At 47.2% G+C, this 24,455-nt stretch overlaps 1 protein-coding gene across 17 annotated transcripts; it reads left to right on the top strand.

Moving 5' to 3' along the window:
• The first annotated feature begins 691 nt into the window (after nucleotides 1-691).
• Nucleotides 692-17,811, top strand: LOC101691318 (zinc finger protein 264). Of its 17 annotated transcripts, none has more exons than XM_013048053.2 (6): nucleotides 692-1,117; nucleotides 1,382-1,424; nucleotides 2,082-2,300; nucleotides 2,639-2,765; nucleotides 11,010-11,105; nucleotides 14,684-17,811. In XM_013048053.2, the coding sequence occupies exons 3-6, from the start codon at nucleotides 2,265-2,267 to the stop codon at nucleotides 16,309-16,311; spliced, it is 1,887 nt and encodes a 628-aa protein (XP_012903507.2). In that variant the 5' UTR covers nucleotides 692-1,117; nucleotides 1,382-1,424; nucleotides 2,082-2,264; the 3' UTR covers nucleotides 16,312-17,811. The 17 variants fall into 17 exon arrangements, with proteins under 17 accessions (XP_012903507.2, XP_012903505.2, XP_012903503.2 ...); XM_013048051.2 differs by having other exon boundaries at nucleotides 2,017-2,300; XM_013048049.2 differs by having other exon boundaries at nucleotides 1,379-1,424.
• The last annotated feature ends 6,644 nt before the right edge of the window (nucleotides 17,812-24,455 follow it).

Raw genomic sequence — 24,455 nt, 5'->3', positions numbered from 1 at the left:
AAAACGGAAAGTTGAAAATTTTCCTTTATTTCATCAAATTTTCCTTTATCAGTGATCGGTAACACGTGCTTTGTGGTCTCACAAACGTTTCAGACACACACCCCCCTGCTCACAGGTGGAGTCCCGAGTCCCCCTCCAAGCTTCCTCCATGTGCTCCTCCCCACCTCACAGGATGGCAAATCCATTTCTTGGTGATCTGGGCCAATTACACGACTCAGAATGTCATTCATCGCATGAAAAAGGCCCAGGAGAGTGTGCAGCTCTCTGCGGAGAGAAAGGGGACTTCCGGTGTCCTCCTTGGCAGGATTTTTACACGACTTTTTTGGGAGGATCCGGGAAGGGGGTACCAAAAGGGGAAGTGAGCAGGCCAGCCTCGAGTCGAGGGCGCGGTCTCTGCCCTTGCATGACCTGCTTCCCGAGCCTCAATTTCCCCAGGCCCAGAACGAAGGCTCTCGCTCCTGCCCCTTGCCAGTCCTCTCGAACTGAAAACAGGACGACAGGCTGCTCAGTTGCCCGCGATTCTTTCCCTGTTAAGGAAACTCCTGCGAAGACCCGCCTCGCGCAGTAGGACACGGAGCAGGGAAAACCACAGTACCCAGAAGGCATCTGAGGTGGCGCTGGCCAATGACAGCCCCGGACGGGGCGTCTCCTGCGGTTTGCGTACCGGGGCGGAACTTCCGGGTGTTTTTTTTTTTTTTTTTTTTTTACTGCCGCCGCCATTAGCCCCTGCCGTTCGCCCCGGAGAGGCGTTGACTTGCTGAGGACCGGGCCGGCGCCACAGCGGCTCCACGCCTGGAGAACGAGCCGGGAAGGAGAGGACTCACCGCGTTTTGTAGGGTCCGGGCCCTCTGTGGCGGGCGTGCCACCCCCCCACCTCCGGCCGCCCCCTGGGCCGCGGCCTCTGCAGCCGCCCTCATCCCCGCAGTCGCCAAGGGCAGCGCCCGCGTCGTGGTGCCTTTTGCGCGGGGGACGCAGCGGTCCGGCCTCCCGCTGTGCGCCGAGGTCGCCAGAGCGCGCGGGAGAGGTGCGGCCAGCAGGGTGCCCCGGTGCTCGCCGCTGCAGCCTTGCTCGACCGGGGGGCCCCGTGATGGCGGCGCCGCCGACCGGCCAGGCGCAGGTCAGTGGACGTTGGTTTTGGGACTGCTGTTTTTCTCCAGGGGCGGGCGGGAGCCGCGGCGGCCGCCGGACGCGTATCCGCAGGGGTGTGTGTCGGTGTGCGCGGCTGGCGCGTGATCCCCGGACTCTCAAGTGTGCGGTCTCTGACTTCAGTGTGGGAGGAGTGAGGGATGCTTCTGCCCGGGACTCCAGTTGTTCTTCGAGTAAATTCCACCCCCCATTGCCCTGGGTTGATGCACGCTTTCCACCTGCTCTCCTCCAGCAGGCGACCTGGGGCACCGGACGGAGGCGGACAGCTTTTCTGACAAGTGCGTGGACGGAAGTGGGGGACGCGGGTTGTTGAGGGAAGCCGGTAGCTGCTCCCCGTGGTCCTGCAGGACGCTCCACCGACCCTCAGCACGCCCGCCGCGAGGCCAGTGTCTGTGGCGTTTGCAGCCGGTTGTGCTGCGGGTCCTGAGGTACCCTAGCCCCAGGGAAAGGACTGGCAGCTCAGGAGGGAGAAAGGCTTATGGTTCATGGTGGCATCTCCCAGACGCATCGGAGGGGCCTGGGGAGCAAGTCCGGGCCCTGCAGTGTCTCCAGGGAGACTCCGCCCTTTCAGCAGCATTTCCCATGAGGTTGGTGAGGAGGGCGCAGCTCCTCTGTGCATGTTCAAGGAAATATTTGGGGGGAAGTAAATGTATTTAAGAGCAAAACCCGGGGTAAGTGCTTCACAGCCTCCATCTGCTGTAGTCACTCTGGTTAGACCGGAGGGCCCGGTTCGGCTTGTTAGTGCTGTGCTAGAGTAGTTGGTCCTGAAACCGCACTTTGGGTGGCACGATGTGAGGCTGCTGGCCTGGCAGGGCTCCCTCAGCCTTTCAGGGCCGGTGGCACCAAGATGATGAGGTGTTTGCCTCCCAGGCTGGAGACACCTGCAGATCCCAGAGCCCGCTGAGCACTGAGTCACTCCTGTCTAACTCTCGCAGCTGTTGCTGAAGTGGGAACTATTACTACTGTATTGGTCCAGAAACCAAGCCTCAGAGAAGTGATGTCCTCTTGGTAACGCAGCTGGCAAGTGTCGGTTTCAGGAGTCTGGATGCAAGCCACAGGAGACTGACTTAAGACCTGGGGACTTGTAGTCCCTTTACCCGGGATGCGAAGCCCTCAGCATGGGGCAGGCAGCTAGCAGGACCAGTGAGGCTCAGGTACTGCTGTTGTTACTGACACCGTTATTACCATGCTTGCTCATTCCTCTGACGTCCTAGAGCCCTTGCTGTCTGCATCTCCCAGTCCTTGAGTCATTTTCATTGTCTGTGTGACCTTCCAGGGCCTCCCACGGAGGAGGCTTCTCCCTTACACTACCGGAGCACATCCAGAGCAGGGCCCACCTCCCCCTCGAGCCCAGCACAGAGCTTGGCCCTCAGGAGGTACTGGGTGATCGGAGCCTTGATCACTCTGCATCTTTACCAGGGATGTAGGGATGAGCTCTGATCCCATCCAGCAGCCCCAAGGCCAACGCTACTCTCTCTCTTTGACTTTGCAGATATCTGTGACCTTTGATGATGTGGCCGTGACTTTTACCCAGGAGGAGTGGGGGCAGTTGGACCCGGCCCAGAGGACCCTGTACCAGGAGGTGATGCTGGAAAACTGTGGACTTCTGGTGTCTCTGGGTAAGTCCTCCCCACTCCACCATGGGGACAGCTGCTGCCTCCTTGTCAGAGCACCCTCTGGCTCCAGGCCTGGCTGGTCAAGAAGATCTCTGGAGCCCTCCCCGTGACCCTCCTCCCTGCAGCTTCAGCCATTTTCTAGGTTAATCTCTTTGGACCTGCTCTCCTGTGTCTGTTTGGGCAAGAAACAGTTCCTCTTTGGCTCCTAGAAAACCGTGGAAGGAAAGGGGGGTGTTCTGCAGAACCCAAGGGGAGGATTTCCAGCTGGTCCCGTGAGGCTCTGGTAGAGGAACTGGGAACCACGACGATGATGCCGTGGCTTCTGGTCTCTTGTCCTGGCTTCTCTCTCTGGCTCTCTCTGCTATTGTCTCTGTATGCAAGAAGGTTTTTTTTTTTTTGCCTCATCAGGTAGTGACAGGACTGGCCACCGGTCCCTGCTCTCTCCGGCCCCCAGATGCCTCATCTCCGCATCTTGGCGTGCTTATACTGTTCCTCTTTGTCTGTCTGCTGCCGGGCCGTGTGGGGTGTTCTTGAGGCAGGAACGGCCACCGGAGCCAGTACTTCTCTGGACCTGTCACCCCAGTGCCCAGCACAGACTGGCCTCCATCCAAGATTCTGATTTCACATTCCGGAGGGGGAGCTGACTGCACGAGCCTGATTGACTCAAGTGTCCTTAGCAGGCCTGTGAGTGATGGGATGTTCTCCAAGGAGGGAGTGAGTCAGGCAGGCCCCCGGGAGGCCTTTGCCTTCAGTGCGGACAGATACTGTCCCAAAGGACATGGTCCCAGTTATGGGGCTTCTCTGTGTTTGTGCCTCTGTGATGGTCCCGAGGTTCAAGGGCCAGGCCAGCATCCTCTGCCGGGTCGAGAGACGTTAGAGTAATGCTCCTCGGCAGCTGGCAGTTGTGCCCCCAGGAGACATTTGGCAATGTTTGCGTGCCCTCTGGGTTGTCTTGCCGTGGGTGCAGCTGGGACTGGCATCTAGGGTTCGAGTCCGGAGATGGCCGTAACCCTCTTTGATGGATGAGACAGCGCCCGCTCAGTGACGAATTGTGCCGCCTGCTGCGTCCCGGGTGCTGCGGTTGAGAAGCACCAGCTTCGGTGTTTCTCTCCTTGGGTAGAATCAGCACAGGCTGTTCAATTTGAGGGAAAGGGGAACTATAAATCCAGAGCCGAGGATGAGACGTGTCTGTTCTTGGAGAACTGGAATTACGTCTGCCAGTGAGAAGAGAAAAAGCAAAACTAGAACAGCCAGATAGATTAAATATTTCGTAACAAAATGTTTCAGAATAAAAGTCCACGCTCTCCTCCTGCTGACCTCACCCCTCACCTTCAGTGCTTTCCCGGAGCTCACTCCGCTGGAGCACTCTGCTGGCTGTCGTGTCTGCTGCTGCATGTTCTGGGGCATTTCAGCCTCTCACACGGTCGCGGCCATCTGTGTCCTGACCGGCAGCTCTCGCGGAGGCTCCTCCCTCCACCTCACATTCTCTCGTCTTCCTGTTCTTGGGTTATAACCCACTATGCCTGTGGTTCTCATTCAGGGAAAATGTCGTTCCCCCAGGACACTGGGCAGTGTATGGAGACATTTTGGTTGTCCCAGGTGGGATGGAGGTGGGACAGGCACTGAGTGGGCAGAGACCTGGAATGCTGCTGGACATCCTTACAAAGCACAGGACAGTTTTCTTCCTTGTGTTCTTAGCAAAGAATTATCTTGATATAAATAATCATGCCCATGAACCTCAATAATTATGCCAGGTTGAGAAGCCTTGTTTCAGAGAGGTTAGGAACAGTGCATCAGTTGGCATTGAGAGACGCCCTGCCATAAATGTTCCTGGCCAGTCTGGGTTTAGTGCTGAATCTTAATATACTTTCTTCACTCGCCTCACACTCTGATTGTGGGTACTTTTCCCTTTAAAATAGAGGGAGTAGCCTTGGGTTTGCAGCCCTGCGTAGGCAGCTTTAGGACACTGGGACTTAATATCATTTAGATTTCATTGCTGAGTTTTCGTGGTGACCTGCCACCAAAGGAATTGCCACCAAATGATTCTTTCTCTGAAGAGAAGAGAAATTAAACATGGATCACGTTAAAGAGCAGTTCATAATCATCAGCACAAATACCCTGAGCACTGACCAAGCAGGATTCTTCAGGTATCGTCATGCTCTACTTGTTTAAATTCCCACAGCATTCCGCCTGTAGTAACTTGTACTTCCAGGATTTTAGTTTGTAGAGGTTACTTAGTGACAGAACGGGGAGGTTAATGCTGTTGTAGGTCTTACATTTCTATATGTGTGTATTTGTGTGTATACACGCAGGCACACATGTACATACATGCCTTTGTGTGTGGTAGTTGTGTGTAAAAGAAAAAATCTTTTTCCTCTACTCAGCAACTCCTGATATCACAATTTTGTTTTCACACCATGCATTTCTGATGCTGCCCCCCTGGGGTTAGTCCTGATCCTGCAGGTTAAGGGCTTAGTGGCCTAGGCTGGCCCCTCCCCCTTCCACGCATCCACTTCAGGTGCCAGGTACAAGTCCAGGTTGTCACCCGTTCTGATCAACTTGCTGTAAGTCAGAGATAGGACCCCTTTCTCACAGTTGATCGTTTACCATGGTGGCTCACAGAACTTAGGAAAGACTTACTTAATATTACCTGTTTCTTATAAAGAATTATATTTAGAAAGTGCTAAATGGAAGAGATGCAAAGGGCTAGGTGCTTAGGACAGGACACTGAGCGCCGATGCCCTCCAGGCTTGGCACCCTTCTAGCACCTTGTGTGTTAACCAACCTGGAAAGTCCCTGAACTGCTTTAGTTGGGAAGGCTTCATTACATAGGCATGATTGATAGATAACTCACTGGCCATTGGTGATTGAACTCAATCTCTAGCCCTTCTTGCCTCCACAGAGGAAGCTGGAATGGAACTGAATGTTCCAATATTAGAATCACATGATTGGTTCCCCAGACCTTTCCCCCCTAGGAGTTTTTTAAAAGTCACCTCAGGAACATAATAGAATTCCTAAAAGAGGAAACCAGAAAAGGCCCTGTGTCTAATTTCTGTCTTAGGAGAGGCAGTCTGTGGACATTAGTTGGGGTGAAGGTTTTAGCATCCGGGTGGAGTCACCTTCATGGTTGAGGTACTGGTCTGGGATGATGTTGTCTGGGTGTGTGAGTGGGGTATTCTTTGCAAGTGAGTACCCTCTGGAGTTGGTGGGGGTTTTGCCATGTTTGGTTGAAACAGTGGTGTTAGTGTGGAGTGTAAGTAGGTCAAGAGGCCTTTTATTAAGGCAAGATAGAGACCCTGTAGGGGTTCTTTGTCACACTGGAATTTGAAAAGGAGTTGTTTGAAGTGACAATTTTGTCTTTTACTTAAAACAGCTATTAGGAGCAAGTCTGGGGCATGTTTGGGCCCAGAAAGCTCTATTGAATGTCTCTTCCCAGAGCATAAGTAGCATTGCATAATTTGAGAAGTGAAATGTGTGTCCATTGTCTACAACTCTGAAGGGGATAAGGAATGTCCTGGCAGTGCCTTGTATTGTGGCCCTTGCATGTGTAGAGATAGATGATTTTGACTTCTATTTGGAGTGTCTGTGAGACAGGAGATTCCTTTTTTTGTGTTGTTTTGTTTTTTTAAGATTTTATTTATTTATTTGAGAGAGAGAGAACGTGAGATGGGAGAAGGTCAAAGGGAGAAGCAGACTCCTCGAGGAGCTAGGAGCCCAGTGCGGGTCTCAATCTCGGGACTCTGGGATCATGACCTGAGCTGAAGGCAGTTGCTTAACCAACTGAGCCACCCAGGTGCCCAAGAGACCGGAGATTAAGGGTTCTTTACTCTAAAGCAGACCATTTTTAGGCAATGGCCCAGCAGATTATGATAAATGTAGAGATGGGACCATTTATTATTTAATCAGGGCATCCAGCACTAAGATAACCCCCAATGTTTGTCCAAAGTAATGTTTGTTAGGTCCCATTTTTTATTTGGAACATTCTGGCTAAGGGATAGAAAGCAGCCGCATTCCACTGAGCTGCATCATGTATGATGGGAAGCAGTGTCCTTTTAATGGTCCACGAACTCCTGTACCTGTTCACTCTTAACCTCAGGGGACTTTCCAGATAGCCAAAGGGTCTGGGGGAGGGGGGGCTGACCTCCTGCAACACCTTAACATCTGGCAGGGGACTGAGGACAGGAGAAGCTGCCACCTCCTGGTGGAGTTATGCCAGAGGACCCAGACTGGGTTCTGTTCTGCCTTAGAGAGTTCTCAGGAGCTGTGCTGAGCTTGTTCTGTTAACAGTATTTTGAGTAGATTTAGAGTCTTTGTCGGGGGGAAACCCATTTAAGGTGGGCTGATCTGTAAACAGCAGCAGTAGTGAGATTAAATAAAGTCCGTAAATGAGTAGTAATGTAGTCACCAGGCCTCAGATAATATCGAGGTAGTTGTATTAGCTAAAACTGTCCCCACGGTGGGACTGAAAGACATTGGATTTATGTATGCATAATGAATGCATAAGGCTATAACCGATATACCGTACCTGTATTACTGGAGAAAGGTGGGTGTGGTGAAGATCTTGAGTGCACAGATTGCACGGTGGCAGAACCGTGGGGCCAGCCTCCCAGGCAGCCTGGAAAATAGAAGTGTTGACCTTCAGAGTAAAGGCAGGCTGGCAGAGAAGCTGTTGAGGTACTAAACAGGGTTAGCCAGATCTGTGAGCCCAAGATAATCACTGGGTTGTTGATTGGCTATCATTTTTTATTTATATGGGATATTGGCAGTATGGATTGTATGAATCAGCTCTGGCTGCCAGACTGTGTGGCTTAAACAACAGCTTATTTTCATGTCATTCTGGAGTCTGGAAGCCCCAGACCCGAGGTGCAGGCAGACAGGTTTCTGATGATCTCTTCCTGGCTGTGCCTTGGTGCTCTGTCCTCACATGGCCTTGCCTCTGGCTTGGAAAGCCCCCTTAATCCTCTTTTAAGGATACCAGTCCTACCAGATTGGGGCTGGTGACATTTAACCCTAATTACCTCCTTACCGACCCTTTCTCCAGATATGATCACATTGGGAATTTGGGCTTAGTAACAACATTTAGGGGCAGACACACTTGGTCCTTCCCAGGAACCCTAATGGATTGACCACCGCATTAAGATTGTAGTAACCCACTGTGAGGTGCCCTTTGTTTTTTTCCCAGAGTTAAGAGCACATAAAACTGAGCTGTCAAATGGAGAAGCAATGGGACAGTCATTCCTTTATTGATTAGCTGTTATGTGAAGTTTTACTGCATGGAGGCCCTTTCCCAGCTTCCTTTGAGCCATATTCATTACCTTAACTGGTGTCTATGGGTCCCATTTTACCGGGTCAATTTGTAAGCACCAAAAATTTAATTACATGTTGTGTCAGAGCATCCATGCCCAGAGTGGGATGTTTTAGGACAGTGGGTATGGGTATGAGTAGGGGAAAAATAGGCAAGTCTACAGTTTAAGTGAGACATACCTATTTTTCCTTTGCATTTTGCTACTTTTTAAGTTTGGGCGGAATAATATCTAAGTGGAATCTCCAATATGGCTATGATTTGAGCCCTAGTATTGATTAAATTTGTGAAGTTTTGTCACTTGGTGCATTTTAGCAAATTATAAAGTTAACTCAGAACCTGTATTATAGAATCAGAAAAGCCATTCAATGCCATGTTTTCTTTTGGTGATATAATTTTTTTTGGAATACAAATTTTGTGATGCCGTACGTAATTATTTTATATAACTTACGTAAGCTTTTAGTATGTAAATTTTGCATTTCCAGTTGTCAAATATATATCGTGTGTTATTAGTTATCTTTTTTTTTTTTTTTTAAAGATCTTATTTATTTGACAGACAGAGATCACAAGTAGGCAGAGAGAAAGGAGGAAGCAGGCTCCCTGCCGAGCAGAGAGCCCGATTGGGGGCTCGATCCCAGGACCCCGGGATCATGACCTGAGCTGAAGGCAGAGGCTTGAACCCACTGAGCCACCCATGCGCCCCTATTTAGTTATCTCTTATTTTCTCTCTCTGTATCTAGTGCTTTGTTACTCTTTTGAATCAATAAATAGTTTAGGGCGCCTGGGTGGCTCAGTGGGTTAAGCCGCTGCCTTCGGCTCAGGTCATGATCTCAGGGTCCTGGGATCGAGTCCCATATCGGGCTCTCTGCTCAGCAGGGAGCCTGCTTCTCTCTCTCTCTGCCTGCCTCTCTATTTGTGATCTCTCTGTCAAATAAATAAATAAATAAATCTTTAAAAATAAATAAATAAATAAGTAGCTAGTTTAGAATGAGTCATGTATTCTAGACCTGGTGTTTCCTTGGTACATAAGTTTTAAAGTGCACCCCCTCCTTTTTCTCTTGGGCTTTCAGCTTCCCGAAGCCCCATATTGAATTTGTCTCCCACTGGTGAGAGGAGCAGCAGGGAGGGCCTGGGGCCTCTGGGTAGCAGCCTCCTTGGGATGGCCCTGGTCCACAGCATAATTGTTTTTTTTTTTTTTTTTTAAAGATTTTATTTATTTATTTGACAGAGAGAAATCACAAGTAGGCAGAGAGGCAGGCAGAGAGAGAGAGAGAGGAGGAAGCAGGCTCCCCGCTGAGCAGAGAGCCCGATGCGGGACTCGATCCCAGGACCCTGAGATCATGACCTGAGCCGAAGGCAGCGGCTTAACCACTGAGCCACCCAGGCGCCCCAGCATAATTGTTTTTGTCACCTCTCTGTCCCTGGCTATTTTTCATTTCTTTGGGTATTTACCCAAGAAGCTTCTGGCAGTCCCAAGTGGCCTTGTGAGTGGTGGCCTCCTTTTTTAGGGTGCCCCAGGCACCCTAGAAAGGGGCTGAGCTTACATCTAGAGGAGCAATGGCGGCAGCATCAGTATCCTGATTGTGTTGGTTTGATTTTAAGGAGGAGACTCTTGGCCTGCTGGTGGGCAGCAGCTGTCAGAAGTCCCTAAACACATTGGCCAGAGGTTGTACAATCAAGAATAAGGTGAGAAACATCCTGAGGTATCTTAACGGGGAGCAGGAACAAGATATTCTATACACTTTTTTTCTCTCCATTATACATTGAATCATGGGTCTCCATGAATGGGGTCCCTTACACCCTGCTGTGTGAGGGGTCAGACTGCAACAATGGTAAGATTTGCCCTCAAGCAATTTAAGCCTGTTGTGCCAATGCATCTGAGGAGGGCGTGCCACTCTATGTTGCTGTGGATCCCTTATATCACATGAGGGACCAGTACCGGGACACTCTAACAGGTGTGCCTCTAGAAGGACGAGCCAGTGTGATTGGTCTGTCACAGTTAACCCAGTGGTACTGCCCACCAACTGCTGGCCCAGTTGGTTAAACCTGCGTCCCAGCACAGTAGTCTCTGGGGACACCTCAGCCTTGCATGATAACTGGTTATCCTAGTTGCCCCTGGGGGCACATCCCTCCCCCCACCCTCTAAACTTGACCATGGAAAGATTTTGATGAGATCCATCTTTCCAGATAAAGTGGCAACTAGGGGATCAGCCCTCACAGACCCAGGTTATCACACCTGAAACTACAAAAAGACTTTGCTGAGGATCTAAAATAACACTTAGATCGATGAAGACACATACCTTGTTTTGAATGAAGAGTCAGTATTTTAAATGTCAGTTCTTTAAATTCCATAAATTCTTTTCCACTTGAAACAACATAATGTATGTGAATAGCTTGACACAGTCCCTGTGTATGGTTATACCCTGTAAATGCTAGTTTTTCATTTACTGTGGGGATTAAAAATTCCTTAATAATGTGGCAGAGGAATGAAGCACCTGGGCCCAGGAGGCACACTTCAGTGAAGACGTGTCAGGAGCATGACCTGGGAGCTGAGACCGATAATGGGCCTCACCTACAGAGATTTTGTTTCCATTGGCTAAGAACCCAACATCCCAGGAGGTGCTGATGCGCACCTGGGTGAGACTCACTTACTTGGATTGGTTAAAAAACACTTTCTGGAAGGAGGGGGTCTTATTCCCTGGGATTCTGTGTGCTGGAAGTCAGGATAGATGTTGTCTACACAGCCAGCACTACTGTCTAAAGTCTTTGGATCCCAAGAGTGGTGTTCATGCCTATTTCTAGGCGACAGGTTAGTATTTTATTAGTTTGGATGGGAGTAGCTTCATTCCAAGGTCATAACCACTTTCTGAAGTCCCAGACTAGATTGAGGGATTTTCTTTCTTTTCACATAAACCCTAGCATCTTCTTTCTTTCTCTGTGAACAGGGTGTCCTGTTCCTAGACCTGAGCTGATCTACCAGCTGGAGCACAGGCAGGAGCTGTGGATGCTGAAGGGACACCTGTCTCAGAGCACCTATGCAGGTACGAGCCAAGGTGTGGGCAGGTGGGGGACTCTCCAGGCTCGAGACCACCAGGAGACCGCTGGCCCTGGTTCCCTGGGGAAGCTTCTTGTTCTGGCTTCTCTGCTGTTTTGGAAGCCACGGAGCCCTTTGACCCGAAGTCAGCATTCTTGCCAAGGGGCCCAGAAGGTCGCTGACTCCTCCCACCTCCCAAGTTTCAGGGAATGGTCCTGCCACCCAAGCAGGTTAGAGACTGGAGACAGCCTCCGAGAGTTCCTCACACCCCCAGCTCCCTCCAGCCCCACTTCCGGCCGTGCCCCAGTCCCGTGCATTTCACATCTCCTCCGTCTCCCGAACCCATCACTTGCACCACCTCCCTCACACCGGTCCCCAGGCTCAGTGCACATTCCCATCGTCTTTTCTCTGGGGGTTGCTGCTAGCCTCATAACCAGCCTCTGCGTCTGCTGGGCCTCTGGTCAGCTCTGTGTCCTGCACGAGTTACCTCAGGGGCTCGGACTCACTTCCAGGGCTTCCCACTGCCCCAGCCATGATGTCTCAGTGGGTCTTGGCGTTGAAAGTCAGGTCCGCCTCCTCCATTGCTTGATCCTTGACCTTACCGCACTTGTTCAGGCTCCAGGGTCTGCAGCTCCCCTACCATCGAGCGGGAGAGGTCTTGCCCTTGGCCCTGGCCAGTTCTGAGTCAGAGTCTAGAGCACACCTTTGCAGGAAACTGTTTTCTTCATTCATATTCTGCTTGTTGTGTAATGTGACTTCACTTTTTTTCGACTCATTATACAGATGGGCTCAGATCCTCACAATCAAAGAAAAGCAGTAAGAAAGTTCCTGTCTTTCGGCATGTTCACCAACTTTGCGCTCCGTTACTCACACGTTCTGACTCTCATAGGTGCAGCTTCCAGGAGCAGTCCTGTGTCGGTCATCTTGCATGAGATGGTGGTGTCTCTGATGTCTCCTAGGGTGACATGTTGGATTATAGGCCATGCAGGCTCACCTGCTCATTGGCTAACGGCTGTGGTGTTCTGAAGGACATGTACCAGCTCACACTTGCCCCGGGACTGCGTGGAGGTTCCTTCGGCCTGTGCTTTGCCCGGGACTCGGTACTGTAGGGCTCCTTGGTTGCTGACAGTATTCTGCCCAGTGTCTGGTACTCTCAGGTATCAGGTCGATGAAACTGTATCTCATGTGGGCTCTGCTTGCTTTTCCTTCCTGGAGGACCTTTGGCACCTGCTCATATGATCTCGGTCAGTCTGTATTTTCTCCTTGGAGTGTCGTTTCATGATAAATACCTATTTTTCTATTATCTCACTCGGTGTAGTCCTTACACTTACCTATCATTGGTTATGGGTGCTGCAGGTATAATAATAATTTTCAGTATTGTTTTTTCGCTTACTTAAAGTATGTTTTCTTGAATAGAGCTTTTTATTTTAGTGTAATGTTCTTACATAATAATGATTCTGTCTTGTGTAAAAATCTTGTTGTATTCCCCAACATCAGGAAAATAGTCTTGTTTATTTTATCTGGATATTTAACTCCTTTTGATCTGAGGTCGAATTTGAATGAGTGTGAGATCGGAATACAGTTTGCCAGGGTGACATCAGTTTTTCTAGCTCCGTTTACTGTGTTTTCTCTCTTTTTACAACTGAGCTGTCTGCCTCCTCTACCATCCACCAGAGTCCCGTGTGTGTGTGTGTTTTCTGAGCTCTCTGTTCTTTTTCTCTTCTCCATTTGTCTTCTCTCTGTGCCAGTACCACCGTGTCTGAGTACTCTCATCTGAGGTGGTAGGTACACACATCACAGTACTCTCATCTGAGGTGGTAGGTATCCTTCTCCTTAATCTTGCCTGTCTGATCTTTCCTATAAGTCCTACCATCGAACTATGAAGTTCCTTGATGACCCAGTTGCCATTTTATAGGGAATTGTACTGAATTTTTTTTCTTCACTTGGGTAGCATTGTCAGTTTTATATTATTAAGTGACCCCCCCCCCCACGCTGGCTCGGGTTTTGTTGAGTAATTATGGACATACAGGTTTCCCCACTATGCCAAATTAGAGTGTTCCTGGGAAACTTCTCAGGACATAAAGTGTGGAAGAAATTACCATTGATTTATATGGAGAATTTTTTCACCATGGATGTCTTCAAGTACAGCATTACTGTGTTCTCATGTAGATCTTGTGTATTTTGCAAGGCTATTCACCATACTGCTCCTCGGGCAAACCAGACTCGTGTCCAGCCCAGTCCTGCTCACTTCCTGCCTTATGAGCCTTGTCCTGGGAGGCCTCACTGTCACCCTTGTCAGAAATTTGGGAATCCTGTTTTCCTTCTGTCCTCCCTTTCTCTGGATCCTCATCAGTACCGTCTTCGTGCATTCAGCCCCTTTGTACATTCTGTCTCCTAAGGCTACTGTGACCTTTGTACTTTTTCTTTTGTGGTGAGTCCCATGATGCCAGTAGGACTCACATCATGGGCACCTCCTGTGCAAGGGAAAACTCCCTTGGATCTCTTGTTGCACGCAGCCAGCCAAGCTCAAAGCTAAGAACACAGAACTCCTAAGAGTACCACATCGTCCCAAGTCATCTGAAGCCACTGGAAGCTCAAAGATTGCCCAGAATTACCTTCAGGCTTAATGAGCTGATAGACTCAGTAAACTTCCTAAAAACTGTTACACTGTCCTCTCAGTCATGTTTGGTACAGACAAAGGTACAGCTTGGAAGAGGAGCCAAAAGTGTTCCAAATACTGAACTCCTGTGTCTTCAGTGACTTGGTACCTCCTTGGATCCATATGTGACAATAGGTCCGTGGATATTGCCAACCCAGGAAATTGGCCGAAGCCTCAGTATCCAGATTTTTATTGAGCCTTCATTACAGAAGCGTGTTTGATTGAGTCATTGCCCATGAGACTCAGTCTCTAGGCCTTTGTTCCTTTCCAGAGGTCCAGCTGATACCTGGTGACTCAAAGCTTCACTCTTTCTAATTACATAGTTGAGTTTTCCGATGTGGCCAGACCTTACCCTGTGAGTCATCTCTTTGGTATAAACAAGGGGCCCACGATGAGTTATATATTGTCATAAAGTATCAGGTGCATTCCTAGGCACCCACCATGAATGACAAAGACAGGTCTGTCACTCTGAAACTACACAGCGTTGAGAGGTTACCTCCTTGGAGCTGGGATAAAGATCATACTTCTTTTGGGGGAAAGTTAACTTTACACACTTTCTGTCTTCTATCAGGGCTCCATTAGGTACCCTTTTCTAGTGTTCTTAACAACAATGTCCTCGCTTAGACAAAACCAAACATACAACATTCTTATTAGTCTTTCTGGCTACATCCAGTACGGAATTGCAGCGGTGTCTCCACTCCAGACCCGTCTCCTATCTAGCTTCTCCTGGGTCTCCCTTTCATGGTGTCAACAGTCTAATACCTAGGGGGGGAAAAAAAGAAATTGCAGTCCCGAGATTCAGAGGTAATAAAACATAACAGAGACAGGCACTATTTTCATCTTCATTCTTTTCACTGAAATGCTGATGATATATTTTCTGTGTTATCATTACTAACAGGCCTTTCTGTACATTGGGTTTCTTTCAGATGTCAAGGGAAAACCCACGACTACAGAACTTTCCAGTTGTGCACCAGCCCTGTCTGGGGGGGCCTTGTTCCAGGAACTAAGACAGGGAGACCCAGGGAACTTCCAGCTGGGCCAAACCAAGGATCAGAGTGGGTCATCAGAAATGCAGGAAGGACACTTGAGACCGGGCTTAGAACCCAGGAGAGAGAAGTTCCCTGAGAAAACAAGCCCTGAGCTTGATGGTTTAGGGGCAGCCGATGGCGCGTGTTCACAGATGGCACAGGAGCTGACCCATCCAGGAGGTGCTGTCCATGACCATGACTCGTGTGGATCAGGTAAAGATCCCGTGATTCAGGAAGAGGAAAATACCTTTAAGTGCAGTGAATGTGGGAAAACTTTTAATAAAAAGCACCTTCTTGCTGGACATGAGAAGATTCACTCTGGAGTGAAGCCCTATGAATGCACCGAGTGTGGGAAAACATTTATTAAGAGCACACACCTCCTCCAGCACCACATGATCCACACGGGGGAGCGACCCTACGAGTGCATGGAGTGCGGGAAGGCCTTCAACCGCAAGTCCTACCTTACCCAGCACCAGCGGATCCACAGTGGAGAGAAGCCTTATAAGTGCAACGAATGTGGGAAGGCCTTCACCCACCGCTCCAATTTCGTCTTGCATAAGAGGAGACACACCGGCGAGAAAACCTTTGTGTGCAAAGAATGTGGGCAAGTCTTTCGACATAGGCCAGGCTTCCTTCGACATCACATCATCCACAGTGGCGAGAATCCCTATGAATGCTTCGAGTGTGGCAAGGTCTTCAAACACAAGTCCTACCTCGTGTGGCACCAGCAGACTCACACTGGGGAGAAGCCCTATGAGTGCAGTGAGTGTGGGAAAGCCTTCTGTGAGAGTGCGGCCCTCATTCACCACTATGTCATCCACACTGGGGAGAAGCCCTTTGAGTGCCTGGAGTGCGGGAAGGCCTTCAACCACAGGTCGTACCTCAAGAGACACCAGAGGATCCACACTGGGGAGAAGCCATTTGTGTGCACTGAGTGTGGAAGGGCCTTCACCCACTGCTCTACTTTCATCTTGCACAAAAGGGCCCACACCGGAGAAAAACCCTTTGAGTGCAAAGAATGTGGGAAAGCCTTTAGTACTAGGAAAGACCTCATTCGACACTTCAGCATCCACACTGGGGAGAAGCCCTTCGAGTGCTCAGAGTGCGGGAAGGCCTTCAACCGCCGGTCAGGGCTCACGAGGCACCAGCGGATTCATAGCGGGGAGAAGCCCTACGAATGCATGGAGTGTGGGAAATCCTTCTGCTGGAGCACCAACCTCATCCGACACGCCATCATCCACACCGGAGAGAAGCCCTATAAGTGCAGTGAGTGTGGAAAAGCCTTCAGTCGCAGCTCGTCCCTCACTCAGCATCAGAGGATTCATACTGGGAGAAACCCTGTCCGTGTAACTGAAGTGGGAAGACCCTTCACAAGCGGGCAGTCCTCAGTCACCCTCCGAGAACTCCTTTTGGGGAAAGACTTCTTGAATGTAACCACTGAGGAAAACCTTTTGCCAGATGAAACATCTACCGTGGCATTAGATCGGACCTACCAGAGAGAAACCCGCCAAGTATCTTCACTGTGAGGAAATCTTCCATCCCAGACCATCAGTAGTCCGGTAGAGATGCGTTTTAGAGATTGACCGAGCCCAGAGCCTTATTCTGTGTCTGAGAATTCATCTGTGAGGGAGAGAGCAGGGTTTCTTGTGCACAAGGTAAAACCCTTAGCTGCATGTTTCTCCTTCACTTCACTGCAGTGTTATCTCAGGAGTTTTTATAAAAAGAAGGTGGAGATGTAGAAGAGCGAATGAAACGAAAATCTTTGGGGACTTCTCTGCCCAGCTTACAGCACTTTGTCATGGATTCACATGTTTACGTGGGACCAGGGCAGCGTTGCAGGCGCAATGGGCCTTGTCCCCGTGCACGTCACGTACACGTTCATCGCTGCCCAGTGTCGGCAGGGTTAGCCCGTTGAAGACAGGCAGTAAAGTGATAAATGCACATGTAAGAACACATTTTATTCCACCAGTTAAGACTTTAAAGCTTACATTTTTAGAAAACTTTTTTATTTGGTTTTAAACACCAAACAGACTTTTTTCAGACTTGTTCTTGGTCCATCTGTTTAATTTCTATAGCTGTGTGGTAACCCTCAGAATCGGGTAACGTGCTTCCGCTCTCTTTATTTTTATTTAAATTGATTTAGCTTTCCTAATTCCTTTGACTTTTCATATAAATCTTAGGATACCAAAAAATCTTACTTGGATTTCTACAGGAATTGGTTGAAATCTGTAGCTCTGTTTATTGAGAATCAGCATCATGAACACCGTACATGGTATGACATTTCAGTTGTTGAAGTCATTCTTGATATTTCACTACTGTTTTATAGTTTTTCATCATACAGTTTCTGTACATTTTTGTAGAGAATTGTATCTAGGGGTTTTGTGTGTCTTGTGTGTGTGTATGTGTGTGTGATCATAAATGGCATTGATTTTTACATTTTCATTTTTCCATATGATCTTTAGTAGTATGTAGAAAGGTAATTGTTGGAGTGATATTTTGGTATCCTGCAACCATGGTGAACCCACATTATTTGTAGCCATTTCTTTGGGTAGAATCCTCAGGCTTTTCTGCAAAGACATGTCAGCTGCATATAGAGTTTTATTTCTTCCTTCCCATCTATATATCTGTTACTTTGTTTTCTTACTACACTAGTTATAGTGTAGTAAGTAACCTGATGTTGAATAGTAGTAAGAAAGAATGCCCTTGACTGATTCCTCAAATTAGGAGGAAAATGTTCAAGTTTTCATCAAGTATGATGTTAGCTGAGGCTTTTTTTCCCTCCCCAGATTTTTCTTATCAAGTTTAGAAAATTCCCATCTGTTCTTAATTTGCTAAGTCTTTTTTGTTATGAATGAGTGTTAGACTTTTTGCCTCCATCAAATGATATGATCATCTGATTTTTCTTCTGTAGCCTGACTGGTTGTGAATATTGAACCAGTCGTACATCCTTGGAATAAACCCCATTTGGTTGTAGAGTATGAATTTTTTATATATATTTTATATTAAAACATTCCATTTTGATTATATTTTGTTGAGGAGGTTTTCCTCTAATTTCTTGAATTCAGAATAATTTATATGTTGGATACATTGAATAGCTTGAAGTTTGTCCTTTCCAAGGAATTGTTCCATTTCATCTAAATTAGTTTATAGACTTGTTTGAAATATTTCCTTATTACCCTTTTAGTGGGAGCAGTATTTGTACTTACATCCCATTTGATTCCTGATTTTGGAAATCTGTCCACTCTCTTTTTATCTTTGTCCATCCTCTTAGACATTTATCAATTCTACTGATCATTTTGGAGAACCAGCACTTTATCTCACTGATTTTTCTTTTTCAAGTTTTTAATTTTAAAGATTTTATTTATTTGACAGAGATCAGAGGCAGGCAGAGAGAGAGTAGGAAGCAGGCTCCCAGCCGAGCAGAGAGCCTGATGAGGGGCTCAATCCCAGGAGCCTGAGATCATGACCTGAGCCAAAGACAGAGGCTTAACCCACTGAGCCACCCAGGTGCCTCTTCACTGATTTTTCTCTATTGCTGTTCATAATTTTACTGATTTCTGTTCTGATCTTTATAGCTTCTTCTTTGGTTGTATTTTACTTTTTTTTTTTTTTTTCTTTTCTAGTGTTAGCATTGGTAGTATAAAGTTTTCTCACAACACTGTGACAGCTGCATCCTGCAAGCTTTTATTACAGTTTATTCAGCTCTAGTGTTTCTTGATTTCTTTAGAGACTTTAATGGGTTCATGGATTACTGTTTAGTTTTCTAGTGTTGGAAGTGTTTTTGTTATCTTCTGTTACTGATTTCTGGTTTGATCTGTTTAAATTTGTTGAAGTGTTTATGAAGTGGTCCTAATCTCAGAGTCCTGGGATTGAGCCTCATGTCAGGCTCCCTGCTCAACAGGAAGCCTGCTTCTCCTCTCCTTCTTCCCTCTGCCTGCCATTCTGTTTGTGTGCGCTCGTGCGTGTGCTCTCCTTCTCTCTCTCAAATAAATAAATAAAATCTAAAAAAAGAAAAATAGATTCTATCATTTTCTGCTTCAGGTATTTTAAAACTCTGTTGTTTGGTGCATTCACGTTTAGTCTTGGTGTGTTATCTTGTGTGTTGACCCTTTCGTTATGTGATGTCCCCTTTTTTGTCCCTGTTCATTTTCTTGCCTTTGAAGCAAACTTTGATATTAATATAGTCCCTACTGCATGTTTTGATTAATGTTTGCATGGCTTTTATTTTTCCATAATTTTATTTTGAACCTTATTTGTATCATTACACTTGGAATAAGTTTCTTATAACAGCATATAGTTGGGTCTTAATTTTTTTATCCCTTCTGCTTTTCATCTTTTAATTAGTAGATTTACATCACTTAGATGGAAAATAATTATTGGTGTGTTGGGGCTTAAGTGTACCATTTTTTAATTTGTTTTTGTTTGTGTTACCTTTGTATCATTCAACTTATTTTCTGGTTGTTCTTGTTATTTTGCTTTTCTGTTTTATGTGTTTTTGTTGTTTTGCCCCTTCTGTTGGTTACTTCAACATTTTTTAGAATTCCATTTGATTTATCTATAATGTTTTTGGGTATTGTCTTAATTTTTGTATTCTAAGTATTTACGTACGTAAGTTATCACAGTCTAATATTATTAGCATTTTAGCACTTTGATTATAGAAACCTAAATTCCATGAGGTTCCTTTACATTTTCCATTTTTAATATAATTTTTCTAAGTATTTCCTCTTTATACATTGAACACCGTGTTGGGTGTTATAATTTGTGCTTGGGCTGTCACAACATTTGTTAGAAAACTCACGAAAAGTCTGGTCTGTTTACCTCTGTTACCCATTCCATTTTCTTTCTCCCTTCTTGAGGTCCCAGGCCTTCTGTTAACATCTCCCTTCGGTTTGGCAAATTTACTGTAGCCTTTCTTCTGGGGTAGGTCTGCTGTCGACAAAGGACTTTGTTTTCTTGCATCTGAAATTGTTTCTCTGTCCCTTTCATTCCTGACAGATGTTTTTTGTGGAATAAAAGACTTGGACTTTACAGTTCTTTTAGTATAAGAAAAACATGTCACCTCCCTGTGTCCTCTATGGTTTCAGATGAGAAACCTGCTGCTGTTCAACCATTGTTCCCCTGCCTGTGCTGCGTCATTTGTCGAGGGCTTTCAGGGTCTTTTTGTCTATAGGATTCATCAGTTTGATTATAGTGTGTTCTGGCATTGAACTTTTGGAGTTCTCCTGTTTAATATTTGTTCATCTTTTTAAATCTGAAGATACAGGTCTTATGCCAGATTTGGGGAGTTTTCAACAGTTAACATCTTCAAATCATTTTTTTTCTTTATCCAGTCTGTTTTCTCTCTGTTACTCAGATTGATCAATTTTCACTGATTTTTTTTTTTTTTAAGATTTTATATATATTTTAGAGCACAAGCAGGGGAAGCAGGCGAGGGAGAAGGAGGCTCTCCATTGAGCAGGGAGCCCAATGCAGGCCTCAATCCCAGGACCCCGAGATCATGACTAGGCCATCTCGGCACCCCTCCATTGATCTTTGAGCTCACTGATTCTCTTTTCTCTCATTTCCTCCCTGCTGAGCTTATTCACTGATGTTTTGGTTTTGGCTGCTGCTGCTGCTTTTTTTTTTTTCCTTTTCCCAGTTTAACCTCTCCTTTTTTACATATTCTATTTCCTTGCCTAGTTTATAATACCAAAGAAGGACTTTTAAAAAACAGGCAAAACTGTGTAGTCAAAGTCAGGATTCTCTGGTGGTTTATCTTGATATTGGAATAGAAATTCTAATGTATCTGGAGAAATGGAAGTCTTTTTATCCACAGATATTTCTTAAAATACATCTTAAAACGGAAGGTGATTTGCAGATGACTCAGGGTTCTAGTCTTCAGGGGAGAATTGTGTGTAAAATTCCCCACCTCTCTAAGCCTTATTATAGCCCCAGGGGAGAAGGGGTTCCTCCTCCTCAAGGATCACCCTTCTGTGCCTGGACACATACCTCCAACCCCCAACTTGTCTAGGACCTCTTTCCTGTATACTCTCCCTGCTTGGTCTGTAACTTATCTTAATCCCCTTCTAGCCGCCTCATCCGTACCTGTGTTTAGGTCTCTAGTCTCACCCCCCAGGCACTTTCTGCCCCACATGCCCAGTGAGCTCTGCCCTTCTCTTTACTCGCGTGGACACACACCCTGTGTCACTGTTCCATCCCCTGTCTGTCGCCACCCCCTCATGTCCCTTCACCCCGCCGACAACTAAACAGTGGTCTCCAGCACCGTCACCTGACTTAAGCAAGTCTCCCAGAGTTCCCTCTTGTCCTCCCACCCTTCTCCACCGCACCCTCCCCCCACACACAGGCTGTGATGGGACCTTTTTCCTGCTGCCTACCTCTTTGACTTGAAAGCACTTTCCTGGTTTCTGTGAGCTCCTGCCTTGCTCCTTCAGAGAAACTATGTCTTCTTCCATCCATTAAACAGTGGTGCTTCTCAGTCCGTCTGTCGCCCTTACTTTCTGATTTGGGAGGTGTTCCATGAGTGAGTGAGTTCCCCCCCTCAAGGTATTTGACGCTCAGTGATCTACAGAGTTCCCCAAGTCCTTGTCTCCAGGTTGAATGTTTCTGTCTGGTCATCCTTGCACACCTGGGCAGTAATCATACACACGGATCCTGTCTGCGTGTGCCGTGTGATCACAGGCGTCCCCATGAGGATGCATCGGTAACCAGCACGAGAGCAGGCAGACATGGTATGTTACTATGTTTCTGTCATTGTTTTGAATATTTTCCACACATCAGCTCTTCCTCTCTGCGATAACTCTATGTGGTAGGTCATGTTATCCCTGTTTTACAGATCAGAAAACGAAGGCACAAAGCTTCTGTTGGGTTTAAGGTTAAAGTATCTGTCCAGGATTTCACAATTGATTAGGAAGTATGGGATTTGGGACTACAGGTCAGGTGGTCAGGCTGCAGAATCCATGCCCTTACCAATTTACTGCCTCTCTAGGGCAGGTCTGTGTACCCCTTCAGAATAGAACAAATCACTATCGTTTGTCTGCAAATTACTGTACTCATTTGAAACTATATCTTGACCATCCCTTTAGGTTGGGATAAACCAAACTCACTCTAATGGCTGCATAATGTGTTGCAACTGCAGAAAGTGCAGACAAGGGGTGTGAGGGGTGGAGAGGTCGAGAAAGGCTAAGGCATGCCTTTGATTTTATTTATTTATTTATTTAAGATTTTCTTTATTTGTCAGAGAGAGAGAGGGAGCGAGAGCGAGCACAGGCAGACAGAATGGCAGGCAGACGCAGAGGGAGAAGCAGGCTCCCTGCCAAGCAAGGAGCCCAATGTGGGACTTGATCCCAGGACGCTGGGATCATGACCTGAGCCGAAGGCAGCTGCTTAACCAACTGAGCCACCTAGGCGTCCCATGCATTTGATTTTTGATATGACGTGTTTGAAGTGCCCAATATCTCAGTGACTATCACTGTGCTCTGACTTGTTGCCCAAGTCAGATACTTTGCAGCCATTTTCATCATCCCCACTTCAGCCATTGTCCCATTGTGTTCATTTTCACTTTTTCTCCCCCTTATAGCCTCAGTATATGTGTGTCTTAGTGAATGGCCACACACAGCAGGGTGTTTTTTTATTGTCATGTTTGGGTCCCTCACAGAGCATTTACACAGAGCTGTTTATATGGTTGATACTATATAAACACATATGAGACATGTTGACCTTGATGAGAACCCACATAGGATTGTACGGCCAGATCGGTAACGGTTCAGAAGTCCCAGTGAATGGCTGTGTCAGTGATCAGGGTCAGCCTGTTTCAGTGGTTTAGTAGGGAGACTTGCAAGACTCCACATTTTGTCATACTCACTAGCTGTGATTCATTCCAGCAAAAGGATAGAAAGCGAACTCAGCCAAGGGAAGAGGTACAAGGACTGAAGAAAGGCAGAGGGTGTCAGAGTCTGTCTCCAGGAAGTCAGACAGGCTTAACTGGATATCTGTCAGAGAGTTAAGACAATTACTTAAAACGTCTGCTAAAGAAGCTCCTTAGAGACTCTCGGTACCCAGAGTTTTTGGAGGGGGTGGAGCTCTCCTAGCACAGGCCAAGTTTTAGGTTTCCAAAACGGTAGTTGGCATTCAATGCAAACCCCATTATTGGCACACTGAGACACTCGTGTCTGGGCATGGTGAGAAACCTGACCTCTGAGGTTTCAAAGCCCAGCAAGGATAGTTCTCCAGCCTGCTGTGTTACAGCCTTATACAGACTGAATGGTACTAAAAGGCTGAACAGATTTCTGTAACAAAGCAAATACACTTCCTACAACAACAATTACACAGTCTTTACTTCGAAAAAAGTCATTACTTCGGGGGAAAAAAAAAGTCATTGCTTTGGAGGCTTCTATGAACATAACCCCTGTAGCCAAAAAACCCTAAGCCACAGTAGAACTTAGAGACTAACCAGGATTTAATTTAGTGATGACAAGGTACAGGGAAATCTGGTGAGAAGAGACTGGACTTCTTCCAAATACTGACTGTGTGTGTGTGTAAGTGTGAGTACACACACATCACTTAGGACTCTATATATACACACATATGCATGCATACACCTGATAGATGTATGTGAATTATGTGTGTGTATATGTGACTTCAAGTGGTTGGACCTGCAAATAGACTCATTATTACCTTTATCTATAAAAATGTAAAGGCCAGATTGATGCCGTGTGTTTTCTGTATTACATGTCAGCGATCTCTCATCTCTTTGTTCCCGCTGTTCATACTCTTTAAGTGTCTGGCTTTAACGAACCTAAAACAGTATGTGGTCATTCAGTGCACCTAACTTGAGACTGATGTGTTGCGGGCATGGTCAGGTTGAGATCCGTCAGAGGGGGTGACCGGGAGTGGTAGCGTTGGGCTCCAGCTGGGAAGGCCTGCTACAGAGACCAGATGCTGGAGGCCTGGGGGAGTCTGGCCCCTGGGAGTAGGCGCAGCTCCCTCCGCGCTTAGCCCCCGGCCCACAGATGGCCTTTCCTGTCACAGTCCTAGATGCAGGGCTGCCTCTGGAAGGCTCAGTGATGTCATCCTCGGGTCTGGAGAGTTAACGGCCTGTCAGCTGCTTGCTCACAGGAGCTTACACATCTCACGAGTGAATGAGCTAGATTCACCCATCTCACGAGTGAATGGTCTGAGCTAGATTGTAAATGGGCAACTGGTTTTTGCGCTCCTTGGAGCAGTGGAAAGTCAAGAGCATGGGCCCTCGAGTCAGACTGCTGGGATCTACTTCCTGGCCTTGTTCCTAGCTGCTGGGGGCTTTTTAAAAGTCCCCGTTCATTCTGCTTCTCTCAATCTGCATCTAGCAGCCATTGTCACGGTGAAGTTTTCCCACGTGGGACCTTGCCACTGTGCAATTCACCACCCCCTCCCAGGTCCAGCCAGGCATCATCCCACACCTCAGCTTCCATTTACCTTCCACTCTTCTCCCCCAGTCGATTCTCCACACTGACCAGAGAGGTGACCCCAAACTGGTCATGGATGGCTCACCCCCACCCCCTTCCCCTAAAATGTTTCGTGACTTCCCTTCTCTCTTGGGATAAAAACCAAATGCTTAACATGGCCCATCCCTGGGGCCCTATCTGGTGTGGGATGTGCCTAATTTACTACCTTTTGTCTTGTCTTGCACAAC

The sequence above is a fragment of the Mustela putorius genome, unplaced genomic scaffold (assembly GCF_011764305.1).
Source record: "Mustela putorius furo isolate JIRA1106 unplaced genomic scaffold, ASM1176430v1.1 tig00000196_pilon_pilon_pilon, whole genome shotgun sequence".
NCBI classification, from domain to species: Eukaryota; Metazoa; Chordata; class Mammalia; order Carnivora; family Mustelidae; genus Mustela; species Mustela putorius.
Note: the sequence above shows the minus strand (reverse complement) of the source record. Positions and strands in the feature narration are given on the sequence as shown.